The following is a 14599-nucleotide window of genomic DNA, read 5'->3' as shown; positions in this document are numbered from 1 at the left end:
GTTGTGACAGTGTTGAGTCATTCAAAAAGACGCAAGGTTTGGTGGGCACGCCTCGGACCAATCACTGTCCTGCACCAAAGTCCACAGGGAAAATGATTACTTTTCTGCTGATCTACTGCTGCCTCGTGTGGTCACTATTTGTCATTGAGTTTATCTTTAAAGATATTTAAAACACTGATTTAACAAAAAAACTAAACAATATGATCAAATCTCCCTGTGTTGGTTGAATATCTATTCATTTTTTCCATAAATGGCTGCTGAACAGTAAAGACAACCAGAGGTACACGCGCCCTAGTTTAAGAACCCCTGGTTTACAGTAGGCCACTGTGACATGAACGTCAGTCATTCCACCTCTGTCACAGAACTTCTGCTGCTGCTGCTGCTGCTGAGGCTGAGGCTGCTGCTGCTGAGGCTGAGGCTGCTGCTGAGGCTGCTGCTGCTGCTGAGGCTGCTGCTGAGGCTGCTGCTGCTGAGGCTGCTGCTGTTGCTGCTGCTGCTGCTGCTGCTGAGGCTGTTGCTGCTGCTGCTGCTGCTGCTGAGGCTGTTGCTGCTGCTGCTGCTGCTGCTGAGGCTGAGGCTGCTGCTGAGGCTGCTGCTGAGGCTGCTGCTGCTGCTGCTGAGGCTGCTGCTGAGGCTGCTGCTGCTGCTGCTGAGGCTGCTGTTGCTGCTGTTGCTGCTGCTGCTGCTGAGGCTGCTGCTGCTGCTGCTGCTGCTGAGGCTGAGGCTGCTGCTGCTGAGGCTGAGGCTGCTGCTGCTGAGGCTGAGGCTGCTGCTGCTGCTGCTGAGGCTGCTGCTGCTGAGGCTGCTGCTGCTGAGGCTGAGGCTGCTGCTGCTAAAGCCCAAATCACTGTAATGTAATATTTCAACGACACGTTTCCTCACTTTTTTGTTTCTCCTGCGCTGAAGGTGATGATTTAAGCTGTCGTGCTGGCGAGCAGTTTAACAATGCTTTTATAATAATATTTCAGGAAACTCGGGAAAAGAAAAGAAACGATCATGGACGGGAAAGTGCCCCAGTGTTTGTGCCTTTTTGCAAGGCTCTGCCGAGGTAACAATTTAATCTGACATATTTCTGAGCAGCGGAATAATAATATTTCAGCAGAGCCGGGACAAAAGACTTTGGGCCATTCAGGCTGCTGACGGCTTACTTTGACACCGCCTGCTCTGGGCGCCGCGGGGCACCACAGCAGAAGGCCACAGATTTGACTCCCCTCTTCCTCAGTAATGATGCTTTGTTTAAGCAAATGTCTGCTAATTCTTCAACAATTAAAAGGAGAACAAATTCAGGAAACGGCCACAAGGGGAACTCCAGCTAACATTCATTCCAATCTTGCTCAGTTTGGCCACGTGATATTTTCACTCCTTTCTTTTCCGTCCTTTCACTTCGACTGCTCTTTGAGTCCCACAGACCGGGTCTGACTTTCACTTTTGGAGCTGCATTTTTTTGTCCTTTAAAGAAAAGCTAAATCTTTAAACTTGTGTACAGTTTACTGACACTAGCGTAATGGTATTCAGCTACACGTTGGTGCGAGGGGGGGGGGGGGGGGGGGGGGGGGGGGGTGCGTATGTTGTGATGGGTACTTTGACACCAGCTGCTTCTGTAAGGACATATTCCAGGTGGGCAGCTACTAAACCTGTACACATACACACTCCTACACACTCATACACACTCATACACACTTGCAGGCATATATATAATTTACTGAATATGTCAACATCCATATGTCTGTGTCTGCTGAATGTTGCTAAAATATGCCACTTATTGACTTACAGTTAAAAAACAACAACATTTGTTTGTTGACATTGAAGACCCAGTAGCTTTAGATCAGCAGCAGAGAATATTGTAATAATATAATTGAGGGTCGGTCAAGGATTGGCACTAAATCTGCATAAAATATACCAAAAAAACAAACCAAAACAAAACCAGGCGAGGTTAGCTAAATGTTAGCCAGTGGAAAATCAAATACTGCAGCTCTGGACTGTAGCATCTATATGTTCAGCTCATGTATTCTGTCATGTATAAGGAATGAATGTTATAAATCTGTGCTCTTTCACACAACGGCATTCTGTTGCACACACGCACACACACACACACACACACACACACACACACACACAAACTCCGCAGGCCTGTCACTCTCTGTGTTGAACGGGTTGACGAGGAGCATTTAAAACTCACTCTCCTGACACACACCCTTCATCTCCACTGACAGCCAGCAAGCTATTATTACACACACACACACACACACACACACACACAAGGGCCCTGCTGTGATGCATATGAGGGTTAATGGTTGAGCTGTCAGCTTGATGTGTATACCTGTGTGTGTGTGTGTGTGTGTGTGTGTGTGTGAGAGAGAGAGAGTTAGTGTATAACATAAAGTAAAGACATTCCACAGTGACAACAGAGTTCCATGTTTACACTGTTATTTTCTGATGTCAAGTCTGTGATTTTCTCTATGGACTTTGGTGCTGTAGAATGATTGGACTGAAAGGTGACCAATGAAATCTACTGGTTTACATGTTTCCTCTTCAGGACACTGAAGGTAAAAACAGTTGATTTAGAACACCAAAAAAACGATGTCTGGAGGTCAGCGTCCTGTGTCAGGGCTCGTTAAATATATTGTGAATGGACACTGGAGTAGGAGAGTCCTTAAAAATGTTTTTTTTTAGGAGGGGCTGGAGGGAGAGAGAGTATGAGTTTCTCAACCTGAAGCTCAAAATCCATGTTTCCAGGTCCAGCTCATTTGAAAATCATTGACAGCCATGAAAAAACAAACAAACCCCCCCTAACCCCCCCCACCACCACCACCACAATCAGCTTGACCTGTGACAGACGTCACCTGTATCCTGATGTCTGTAGACCACAGCAGAACTCCAGGTTAGCGAGGTGGCTAAGGCACTTAGCAGCAGATTAGCGATCAGGTAGCATTTGAGGAAACAGCGATGTGTGAGCTTCATTTGAACACAAAGAGCTGCAGTGTGAGCTAATGCTGCTGCTAATGCTGCTAATGCTAATGCTGCTGGTGCTAATGCTGCTGCTACTGCTGCTGCTACTGCTGCTGCTACTGCTGCTGCTACTGCTGCTGCTACTGCTGCTGCTACTGCTGCTGCTACTGCTGCTGCTGATGATGCTGCTGCTGATGCTGCTGCTAATGGTGCTAATGCTGTTGCAAATGTTGCAAATGCTGCTGCAAATGCTTGAAATGAGCACTGATGTCTGTCAGACAGAGAGTGTGGAGGGAGTTATTGATGACAGAAAGCCACGTTATCAGTGATCAGTTTCACAATAACTGGAGCAGAGAAAAAAAAATACATGAGCACATGACAAATGTGTTGATGTTGGATTTTCTGGGGAGATGAGGTGATGCTGGAACACACAGGTCATAAATCTGTGGCAGCTCCCACTCCCTTCCTAAAGGGTCAGTTCCCAAAAATGTAACACAAACATGTTTTCAGTGCCGAGCCAAGTTTGTGAGAACATTCATTACATTTTAATGTGGTTTCATGAGGTGCAGCACCAACATCCACTGAACTGCAAACATGGACTACAGGAAAGTCTCAGTCTCTTAGCAATAGAGTTTACTGGTAGAATTACCATAATTTCAAGTCCAAAATATCTTTAACTGAGCTTAATCTTAGTAGTGAAGGATTTTTTTTTTTTTTTTGAAAATCACGTCAGCTACAGTACTGAAGTCCACAGATGATGATGATGATCATTTTAACACACGTTACAGGGAAACAAGAGCTGCTGATCTACTGCTGCCTCGTGTGGTCGATATGTGCCGTTGAGGCAAACATGAATATTTACCTCAATGACACATAAGTAATAAAATCAAACCGTTCCACCTGCTCTCTGAGCCAAAATTTGAACAATATTTTCTCAAAGCTTTGACGTAAAATCCTAATTTCCCCCTGTGGAAGAAATGTGCAGGATGTTTGGATGATCTTTGTTTTTCTGTCGAAGACAAAAGAATTTACACAATCTTTGTTATTCTGTCGAAGACAAAAGAATTTACACACACTTTGAACTTATTGAAGGGGGCGGCAGCAGATCAACCACACCTGTCTGTGGTCTTTGAACAGTTCCAATTCTAACCTATGACATTTACTGGACAGAAGGAAAAAGAAAACCCACTGCACTACATTTTCCAAAGTCACTCTGATTGGTCCAAACAAAGAGGAAGTTTCACTGTGGGAAGCAGAAGAGAAGCAGTGACACAGGAGAACGTCTCCACCTCCTCTTCGTCTCTCTTCTTCCTCGTCTATCAATAAAGGTGTGAGAGGACAGATAAAACGACGCAGACCCATAAACACAATCTGTCTGCCTCTATATTTACATGCTCCAACACTCCCTCACTTCCTATATTCTTTCCCTCCAACCTTTCCTCGTCTGAATCATGTCCTTTATGTAATTGGTCTTTTCCACTCACTCTCAAGTTAAAATGACACGTGTGTGTGTGTGTGTGTTTCTGGTGGTGAGACAAACCTCTGATTCAAAGACAAACTCTGGTTGGCCCTCCAAATGAAGGACTAGAAGTTCACAAAACATTCCTTTGGCCCCGCGGTGGTAGCTGGATATTGTTGGGCTGAGTCACATCCACACCTGTGGTCAGTATAAAAGTGAACCACTGACCTCATGTTGAGGTTTTTGGACTCAGGGATGAAGCTGGAGAAATCCCACATCCCACCTATAGAGGATATAGAGAGTCAGACTAAACACTGGGAATCAAACCATTAGCCACTTTTCCATTGTGTTGCTCTTCAGCTGCGTTATGTTATTTTCTGGCCCATGTTATGGCTTCGCTTGCTTGTCAACAGCAAAAAGTGAGAACTGACTTTTGTTGAGGTTGAACCGGCAGGTTGCTGGAGTTGGAGTTAAATCTGAGACGTGTGTGACTCCAAAAACCCTTCAGCAGTTCTCTGACTCCTGGTTGTTGTGTTCCTGTGTTTGTTAGCGTTGTAGCTCCAGTTCAGCCTGAACTTAAGGAAACAGCCGTGAACTGACGAGCCTCCGTCAGAGGAGGAAGCAGAGGAGCTGATTTTTCGGGGGGTGGGGGTTGTGTGTGGGGGAGTAATCTTGTGTTGAATAAAGACCTTCGTCTCCCCCATTTCATCTCCTTCTTCTCCCCCTCTTTAACCCAAAATCTCCACCTGAGCTTGGCTGTCAATCAGCCGTGGTGATTGGGAGGGTGTGGATAAGTAGGGAAGGAGGGTGTTGGTGAGGAGGAGACAGATGGAGGTGAAGGAGGAGGCCTCACTTCTGCTGGCACTGAGTCTGTGCGTTTCTCCATGAGTCTATATATACATATATGTGCAGTGCTGTGGTGAATATATGATCAGACTGCAGATGGAGATGAGACAGAGGTCACGTCTCTCAGTCATCTGTCTGTCCGTCCTCATGTTTCTGTAACAATGTTGTGTAAATCCACTAAATAACGGTATTGGTGTTCATGCTGCCATGACGTGTGTATTGTTGGCGTTGAACAGTAGGGGGTGCTGGATCAAACATAGTGGTCATCCTTGATGAGACCGACGGGTGGTGTTGTCTCAAAAAGGTGGACACAGGTGGAGTCCAGTTTACTACTGGGACACATCCCAAACTGAACGTCCACATCCTACCGTCGAACTTCTTGGTCTAAGGATGCTAAGGATATTTTGAGTAGCGGACAAATCTGGACTGCAGGCAGGACAGTCAAACAAAAAGACAGGTTCTAGACTGATGCCGAGTGGACTGTGTCAAGAGACAGTGGTTTCGCATTCCTCACACCACGCAGCTGCGTCCATCGCACTTGCGTGGAGGTTGACCCAGCACGTCCAGAGGACTGAGGACCGTCTCCGTCCTGCTCTCAGAGTCCTCCGCTCGTCTTCACCGTGCTCTGTGGGTCGACACTTCAGTGTGGGGACGTCACAGTGTTTTCAGTGAGTCTCTTGTATTTGTCTGAACTCTGTTGTCTTTGTTTAGGTGTTTGTTTCGGGCTAATCTCAGTCTTTACAGCAGCTTTTGTCGCTCGGACCAGATCTGAACCTGTTGTTTTAAATCAGCCTGATTTGTTGAGAGCAGCGTTTATTCTACTGCTATGAGCTCATCCCTGTGTGTGTGTGCGTGTGTGAGGGGGGTGTTGAAATGTGGTTGATAGAATAAACACACTGAGACACTAACGTACACACACAGGAACAGCTGGTAACACACACACACACACACAGAACTGGCAGGTTAGGGATAATAAATGCTCTCCAAGTTTATTTTTTCAGTGATCTGAGCTGAAGGAAGATTTGGACGAAACATCCACATGACCTGGGATGTGTGTGTGTGTGTGTGTGTGTGTGTGTGAAATCAGTCTAAAGCTGTTGAACTTGGCCAACCTCCAAACATCACTTTATCTTCTTCATTCCTTCTTTTTTCTGCCCCTCTCCAAACTTTTCTCCCAATTATTTATCATCATGTTTTAGCTCCTCCTCTTCCTCCTCCTCCTCCTCCTCCTCTATCTATCTATCTTTCTTTCTTCTTCTCCTCCATGTTACCTAGCCTACCTGCTTGTCCTGGGTTTTTATTAAAACCTTTCTGACCTAAACCAACTAAACCTGGTGTTGGTGTAAAGTTCCTCAAAACATACGTACTGATACAAAGGAACCGAGGTCAAGAATTAAACTAACAAGACTTAAAACTAAGTCTCCTACCAAGTAGTACCTGAAGAAATATAGAATCCAAGTTATCGAGTCGCAAACACGAGCATTCAAGTCATACAACTAAAACAACAAGTCCCTAAAGCATAATGAAGGGAGCTGTAACAGCTAAGCTAAAGCTAACCAACCCAAAGACTCAGAAGTAGTTCTGGTTCTGAAGGAGGTTCACATTAATACAACTGAGGCATCACCATAACTAGGTTAACTAGAGTAAAAGCCAAGCTCCCAGTTCCTGACGTTAGCACACCAGTCTCTGCAGTGACTTGAACACAGTTCCTGAGACGGAGAAATATTATTTCCACACTGGTTTCAAACACTTCATGTTGATTTTCAGCGCCTGCTCTCTCTTGCACTTGATAATCCGTGTGCGCGCGCGTCTGTGCATCAGCAGGGATGTGGATGAGCTCGGAGGTGCCGGTCCTGACCCGCCAACTGAAACTGTTGTAAACACGCCTGACGCAAAGTTTCCAGTCAGAGAGAATCACAGGGAAACTATCCTCTGCCCACACACACGCGCTGTTAAGCACCGAGCTAAAACCGAACTTCTCACTTCACTCAATCACAACAAGCTGGGATCACAATGTGTGTGTGTGTGTGTGTGACTATGTATGCTCTTATCACCTCTGCCTCTTACACACTGCACCTCAGGGCTGACACACACACACACACATACACACACACACACACACACACACATGCAAACACACACACACCATGAGAGCACAGATGGCCTCACATTCATGTCTCCTGCCAAACAGATGGACCTGGCTGGATTCATTCAACGATGGACACACACACACACACACACACACACACACACACACGCATGCTACAAATCGTCTTATTAACTGCAGTGTATCATCGATTCACACACTTACACTAGGTCTTACACACACACACACTCGAAACACACACACTGGCTGTTGTCCAATGCTTAATGCCCTCAGTCTGTCCCCTCCATGCACACACACACACACACACACACTGTGCCCTCTGTGAGTGGTACATGTGAAGTCTAATTAACAGAACAGCATCAATATTGATGAGGGCCATTTTATTCCCAGTCCTGTGATTAAATTCACTTAAGTTTCACTTCCTGTTCTCAGATGCTTTGGCAAATCATCAGGGTCAAAGGTCATCAAAACACCACTCTCTTGTTTGTCTTCATCTTTTCTGGTTTCTTCGACGGCTGAGCTCAGACTGACTCTAGCTGCTCCTCAGAGTACGACGTCCTGTCCACCGGAGGAGGACACTTCAGTCCCGTCCTGGACACTCAGACGGAGACACCTGGGTTCATGAGAGCAGCCTGTAGTTTGTCTACAGTCAACCTTTACTCATTTTTTAACTCTAAACCAGAGGCCTACCTCCTGGAGGCACGACCCCTAAAGGATTTGTAGGGGTACTGCAAGTGCTTCATGAAAATGTTTCAAACTCCAGTTGTCCCAGCACTTTTAAACCTGACTTTACTTCAACATCAAAACAACTACAAAATGGCCGCTGTCTCTAATCTTCCAGTCATATACATTTCAGGGTGTGGACAGAGCTTTGGTTTAAGTCAGGTGTGTTTTAGTCCTGGTATTTTTGTTGGTTAACAATGAACAAATGTGTGTGTGTGTGTGTGTTTAGCTAATTGCAGTGTGCTGACTGATGTGTTAGGGCTGGAGGAAAGACGAGAGCGACCTGCAGTATTCACTTTCACGTTAGTTTGTCAACGTGTGAGTTTGTGTGTGTGTGTGTTTTAGCTGATAGGAGATCTTTAGGGATGAGTGTGTGTCAGGGTGTTGCATCTCCTCAAGGTCAGAGTTGGTCATAAATCCAGCAGAGTTAGCCCCGCCCCTCTGCTCAACCTGTCACCAAAACTTCCAAGTGAACTTTGACAACGTCAAACGGTTGGGTTTGAGTATTGACTGAAGAGAATATAGAGCCGTGTTCACACTTGTCATGTTTGGTCAGAGAACAACGAGCATTTCACCAGGTCTCACATGTGTGAGTGCTTCATTAGAACCTTGGTGTAAAACCAGAGGAACCAGAGGACTGAGACCACCAGGAGGTGTGGGTCTGGTTCCACAAACAACAAACCAAATATAAAAACTCACAGAAGTTTCTTCAAGTGACCCTAAAAAAGTCCATGACTTATGGAAAGCTATAAAAAGGAAAGAGTTCTAAAGTAGGCAGACAACTATTGGTTGAAAACAAACATAAAAGACACAACTAACATCTAAGAAATAACAAACAGCCGAGAAACTCCAGGATTACATTGAAAACTGAGCGAGCTTTTAAACAGTCTACACCAAAACTAAGTTTCCCTGAATCAGACCAAAGCTCAACATGGAAAGACCTAAAACAAGCTAACGTGTTCAATGATACATCTCCCCTCCTAAAACCTCGCTACCAAGTCATCATTCCAAGCTATCAAAACTTTAACCAAGCTAAAAGTTAACAATGACCTTGACCAAGCTAACAAGTTATTATCTTAACCTGACAAAACCTGCTAAGCTAACAAGAATTAAACAAAGCTAACATGTGCTTAACAAAGATAAAGTTATTAATCTAAATAGGCAGAGAAAACCATTCCAACCAAACTAATTAACCCATGACTGACATGACCTGTTTCAGGACAACGTTTGATATTAGTTATAAATTAGTTACAAAATAGTCATTGCGATTATCCAATAAACATCAATGTATAGCATGGGTGTGCGCACGGAGCTTTGGCCCTGACGTGGACTACAGTCTGAACAGTGTGTTGAGAAATCCCAGGTGATGCTAATTGCTAACCAGCTGCTCACTGATGCTAACAGGTCCACTCTCCTTCCCTGCTGCCTTCACCCGTGCCCTTCTTCCTGTTTTCATTCCTCTCTCTTTCCTTCTGTTTGTCCTTTCTCACTTTCAGGAGAAGTAGGTGGGAAAGGAGGAGGTGGAGGAGCAGGAGGAGGTGGAGGAGCAGGAGGAGGATTAATGTTGCTCTGACTGGTTAACATGTCAGGGGAGAAAACAAAGGCTAAGAGGATTAACACCCCCTCACCCCCCCCCCTCTCTCTGAGTGTGTGTGTGTTAGAAACATTCCTCTACACAACAACCTCTCACTCACTCAGTTTGAGGTTGAGTTCAGACACAACAGTGACTTCAGGTCCTGACAAATGTGTGGAAGTCCGGGTTTCTGTGTTTGTTGTACATGATCGTGACCTGAAACCTGAAAATAAAATAACACAAATACGACAAGAATGGATGTAGGAATTACATGGTAGTAATTTCTACATCAAATGTAGGAAGAAAGGTAGGATGGAATGTGCTGGAAAACAGGAATGGAGGTAGAGTTTCAGGAAGTAGAAATCTGAAAGCAGCTAGGAGAATAGGACTGAAGAAACCTGTGTTCTATTGATATTTCTGTGTCAAAAACAACTGGTGGTTGTTCATATCTAATGTTGCTAACATCTGCACCAACGTCCTGTAGTTCCAGAGACTTCATGAGAAGTCACATGACCTGAAGACTATACTGTTGGTGCTTATGCAATAATGAGGTTGAATACATTTGACTTTTGACTCCAGACCACATTCTGTTACTGCGGACTCTCCTGATGAGCACAGACATGGACTGGAGATATCAGACTCTGTCAACAGAGTCACAGCATATATTTAGAGGGTTTGAATTTGCATCTACTGTAGTGGACTAAAACACAGTCCTGGTGATTTATTTGTTCCCCTGCATTTGTGCTCACTCCTAAGAGCTGGCAGATAAAACAGGAGCAATTGAACGAGAGTTGAGTTTCCTCTTTTCCTGATGAAGAAAACTACGTTGATGAAGATGTTTTTTTTTTCTCTTGTGTGTGTGTGAAAGATGAAACCCGTCAAACGTTGGCAGCTAGGCCAAGGGTCACCTCCGCCTCGCTCCACTGTCCTTCAGAGGACGCAGCTTTGTCCGCACACAAAGGATGAACGAGGTGTCCAGCAGAGCTGTGGATTTAACCCCCCAACCTTCCCCCAGAACAACGTCCCCCGAATACCCACAAACACTCACTCCCCCCGCCCCCCCATAAGCTATACACCTCCTTCAAGACACAATCACCGGTGTCTCTCCCATGACTGCACCAGAGGAGGGGGGGGGGGGGGGGGGAGGGTAAGTGTAGAAGAGAGGAGACAGCAGGAGAATTTTTGACCACAACTGTCAGCTGATCTGTCAGCTGTGAGAGGAGGGGGAGAACGAGGGAATGGAGGAAGGGACAAACCAGAAGACAACATCAAATATGGAATATACCAATATCAAAACAAACAAACAAACAAACAAAAGGGTTCAGGGTTCAAGAAAGGAAAATGGAGACGGACAAAAAGAAAATAAAGAAGGGAAGAAAAGAAGAGAGAAAGTAGGAGAGAAGAAATGGAACAACTCCAGAGGTTTGCAGAGAAAAAAGGAAGAAAAGGTGAATTTTGGAGCACAAGAAGGAAGCAAGACCGGGAATAAAGAACAAGGAAGGATCTACAGATGAAGGACTAATACTTTAAAAGCTGAAACCTACTGGAGTTATTGTGGTTAATCATGTGTGGAAGAGTAACGGAGAAAAAAATTTACAAAAATGACATTCTGGACCAGGACATAGATGAGGAAAAGAAGAATAAGAAGGAAGTGAAGGAGAAAAGGAAGCAGTTTTAATGTACACACTGCTGCAGACGACCACGTGAATCTGCAGTATTTAACCCCTCTGTGAAAAAAGCTCTGTTGGGATTTGAACCGACAGTTCTCTAACAACAGGCCTGATCTCCTACTGTCCTTCACTAGTCTCAGGTCTTCTTCAGTCAAACATGATGATTCTGTTGAGGTGAAAACAGACAATAAACCAAGATTTCTACAGGTGGACTCCAGGACTGTCTTCTGACTGTGACAGGTGCTGATCAGAGTGGACCTGTCTAGGCTGCGAGACAAGGAGGTTTGACTTTGGAGACGGTGTTCATTCACTTAGTCACAGGGAGGAGAAGAAGAAGAAGAAGAAGAAGAAAGAGGAGGAGGAGGAGGAAGAAGAAGCTGCTGAGAAGTGTGGCTGTGTGGATTAAAGAAACAACAGCATCACCTGCAAACACAAAAACACAAACTCCTCTTTAGTTTAATGAAGCACAAAAAAACTGCTGTGTGTGTTTACTTCCTCCTCAAGCCAATCAGAGGCGGAGCGCGGCTGCCAGCGGTGAGAGAGACAAAGCTGCTAATTAGTGGATTGGGGCGATCAGCAGGTCAGTTGTTGCACGACAGGAAACAACAAACACACACTCACACACTCACACACACGTGTGTGTGTACTTGCAGTGTTGTTGGGTTTCCTGTGTATTTGTGTGATCAGGGCTTAGAAGCACACAGGAGGTTGACAGGAAAAATCCAGTGGCATCTTCCTTTAATCAGAGTGCTGAGGTCAGCAGAGGTCAAACTGTTTTTGTCCCAAAAGTGCACGTTAAGCTGCTTCATCTCTATTCTTTTCTTCTCCCACTTCCAGGGTTTGACCTCTGGAAGGTGACTCATCCTCAAACTGACCCCTGTCTGATCAGGGAGAGGTCAGTCACAGGTGCACCACCACACAGGGGTCAGCTGGTCGTTGATTTTATAGCTTTGGGTTTGAAGTCTTTCAGTTCAGTTTTAGTTCAATGATACAAACTGCTGTGAAGAAGCAGCAGACCACGTCCAGTGGTCAAAAATCACACATTTTCTCTGGGATTTGTTTTCAATAAGTTAAAAAAATATATATAATAATTTTAATTTTATATAGTTCTTATTGTTCTATCAAATTCCATATAAACATATAAACTACTATCATTATTTTATTATTTATTAGGAGCTACTGGTCCAATGCTGCCTCTTGTGGTCAGTTTGTGTTCCCAAAGTCATTCTGACACTGAAGTCACTGATAGAAGCAGCACTGGATCAACTGCTCTACTGACGCTGTGATTCTACAAACGCTCGTTTTCTCTTTGGAACTTGGTCTGGCGCTGGGTTCATGTCTGGGCTTCGTACTGATCCAGGAACCGATCATCTAATCAGTTAATCCTATGTTTAAAACGTTTGTAAGGTGCAGTATGTCAGTTTGTTAAAAAAAAAAAAAAAAAAAGGGCGACTGCAAATGTTCAATGGCGTCTGAAGTTTCCCGCCGTCTCTCGTCATGTAATTAACCTGACAAGTTTTCACTTTTACTGTTTTTTTGACAAGAGCATGAACATGACACTGGAAAAAAACATCAGGTAATGACGATGATGTGATTTTTCTCGTGTGAAACTAAGTGGGGAATGAACTCACACACACACACACACACACACACACACACTACCTCCTTCAGTGAACGGCAGCAATCGGCAAATCTGTCACTTTTCACCACAGGTAGTGAAATAATTCAGCCTGTGATTAATTTTAATGAGACACTTTATGAAGGAGAAACAGATCAAATATTAGAGAAAAAGACCACGTAATAACGGGTGGAGGGAGGTGAGGAGAAAGGAGAAAGAGAGGGAGGGAGGGAGCTGGGATTGGAAAAGGGAGATAAAGATTGATGGAGGAAGATGGAGAGAGGGGAGATAAGAGTATAGAGGCAAAGGGGACGGGAAAAGATGAAAAATTATTTAAGAAAAAACGAGGAAGAAGAAGAAGAGGTGATAAAGTGAGGGGGAAGGTAGAACGGAGAGGGAGTGAAAAAAAAGATGACACAAGGGAGTATGTGAAAAGTTAATGAAATCAAGAGAAGGTGAAGGAGGAGATATATAAGTGGAGGGGATTATGAAAGGGTAGAAAATGACAGTATTAAATCAGATGAGTAACAATTGTATTAAATATATTGTTTCCATTCAGTACATGAGGCTGAATGACTCAAACGAGCGGTAAATGGGTCTGGTCAGAAAGTTGGACTTTGTTCCACACTGTTCCATTAACAGCGTTCCCTTTGACACACAGTTTTTTGCACTGAACGGTTCAGTAAAAAGCACACATTTGTGGCCCTAGTCAAATACACCATTGCATGTACTGCACTTCCTCATGTACTTTTCTGCCACTCCTGATTTCCTCATAGAATAACCAGTGTTCCTCTCCAGCTTCTTCAAATCTCCCATCACTCTTCAGTTTAAAATATCATTTCTATCCCACGTAATGGAATCTGTGGCCTGTGTTTAGTGTGAACGGAACATCTTCAAGTCCACCTCTGTACCTCCATCTCCACTGTCTTTGTAAATCCAACACCATTTGAAGCTGTTTAATATGTCCACAGCGGTCTCTCCTGGACGAACCATACTTTTTAGACGTGTGAATGCCCAGAAGATGAAGGTTCTGATTGAACATGTGTGTGTGAGTGTGTGTGTGTGTGTGAGAGAGAGATGGAGTGTTTGCGATTTGACAGATGATGTCATTATGACATAGTGACATAATGTTAGTCCTGACTCTGTGGCTGTGGTGCTCGGTCTCTCTGTTGGTCCAGGTTTTGTCTCTCCTCTGATTGGATCAACCAGGATCGGGTATCTCAGCCAAGAAGCCAATTAACTCCTGACGCTGACCTCCCAACACCACCCACCTTACTGCTGCCTCCGACCCCCCCTACAGACCACAAACAGCATCTTAACCACCACCACTATCCCACAGCACAGCTGTTGGCGTATTAGCTCACTGCTGCTAACGTTGCAGATCTGGCTAACCCCGCTAACCCCAGCACTGCATTAAAAATGAATGTGAAGGAGTTTTTTTAAGTGCAGGGGGAGGTTGAGAGGTGGGTGAGTGTAATGTGTGTGTGCTGCTGTTTGTCCGGGGAAAATATTGTTATTGATCTCATTCCGCCGTTTTAGACGTAAACCGATACCGACCAACATTTTTCTCCAAGCATCTCGATGTAAACGTCCATCATCACAAGAATCTGATCCCTCGTTAACAAATCTGCAGCTAATGCAGCAGGATAAAAGG

At 44.6% G+C, this 14599-nt stretch overlaps 1 protein-coding gene across 1 annotated transcript in view; it reads right to left on the bottom strand.

The window, feature by feature from the left end:
• Nucleotides 1–235: 235 nt before the first annotated feature.
• The window catches only part of LOC112487764 (putative mediator of RNA polymerase II transcription subunit 26), a 15599-nt gene continuing 1235 nt past the window's right edge, over nucleotides 236–14599 (bottom strand). Inside the window, exon 2 of the mRNA XM_025060340.1 lies at nucleotides 236–832. Coding sequence (XP_024916108.1) covers nucleotides 236–832 — 597 coding nt within the window. The remainder of the gene's footprint in view (nucleotides 833–14599) is intronic.

The sequence above is a fragment of the Cynoglossus semilaevis genome, chromosome 1 (assembly GCF_000523025.1).
Source record: "Cynoglossus semilaevis isolate Cse_v1.0 chromosome 1, Cse_v1.0, whole genome shotgun sequence".
Lineage (NCBI taxonomy): Eukaryota > Metazoa > Chordata > Actinopteri > Pleuronectiformes > Cynoglossidae > Cynoglossus > Cynoglossus semilaevis.
This window is presented reverse-complemented; position numbering and strand designations above follow the sequence as displayed.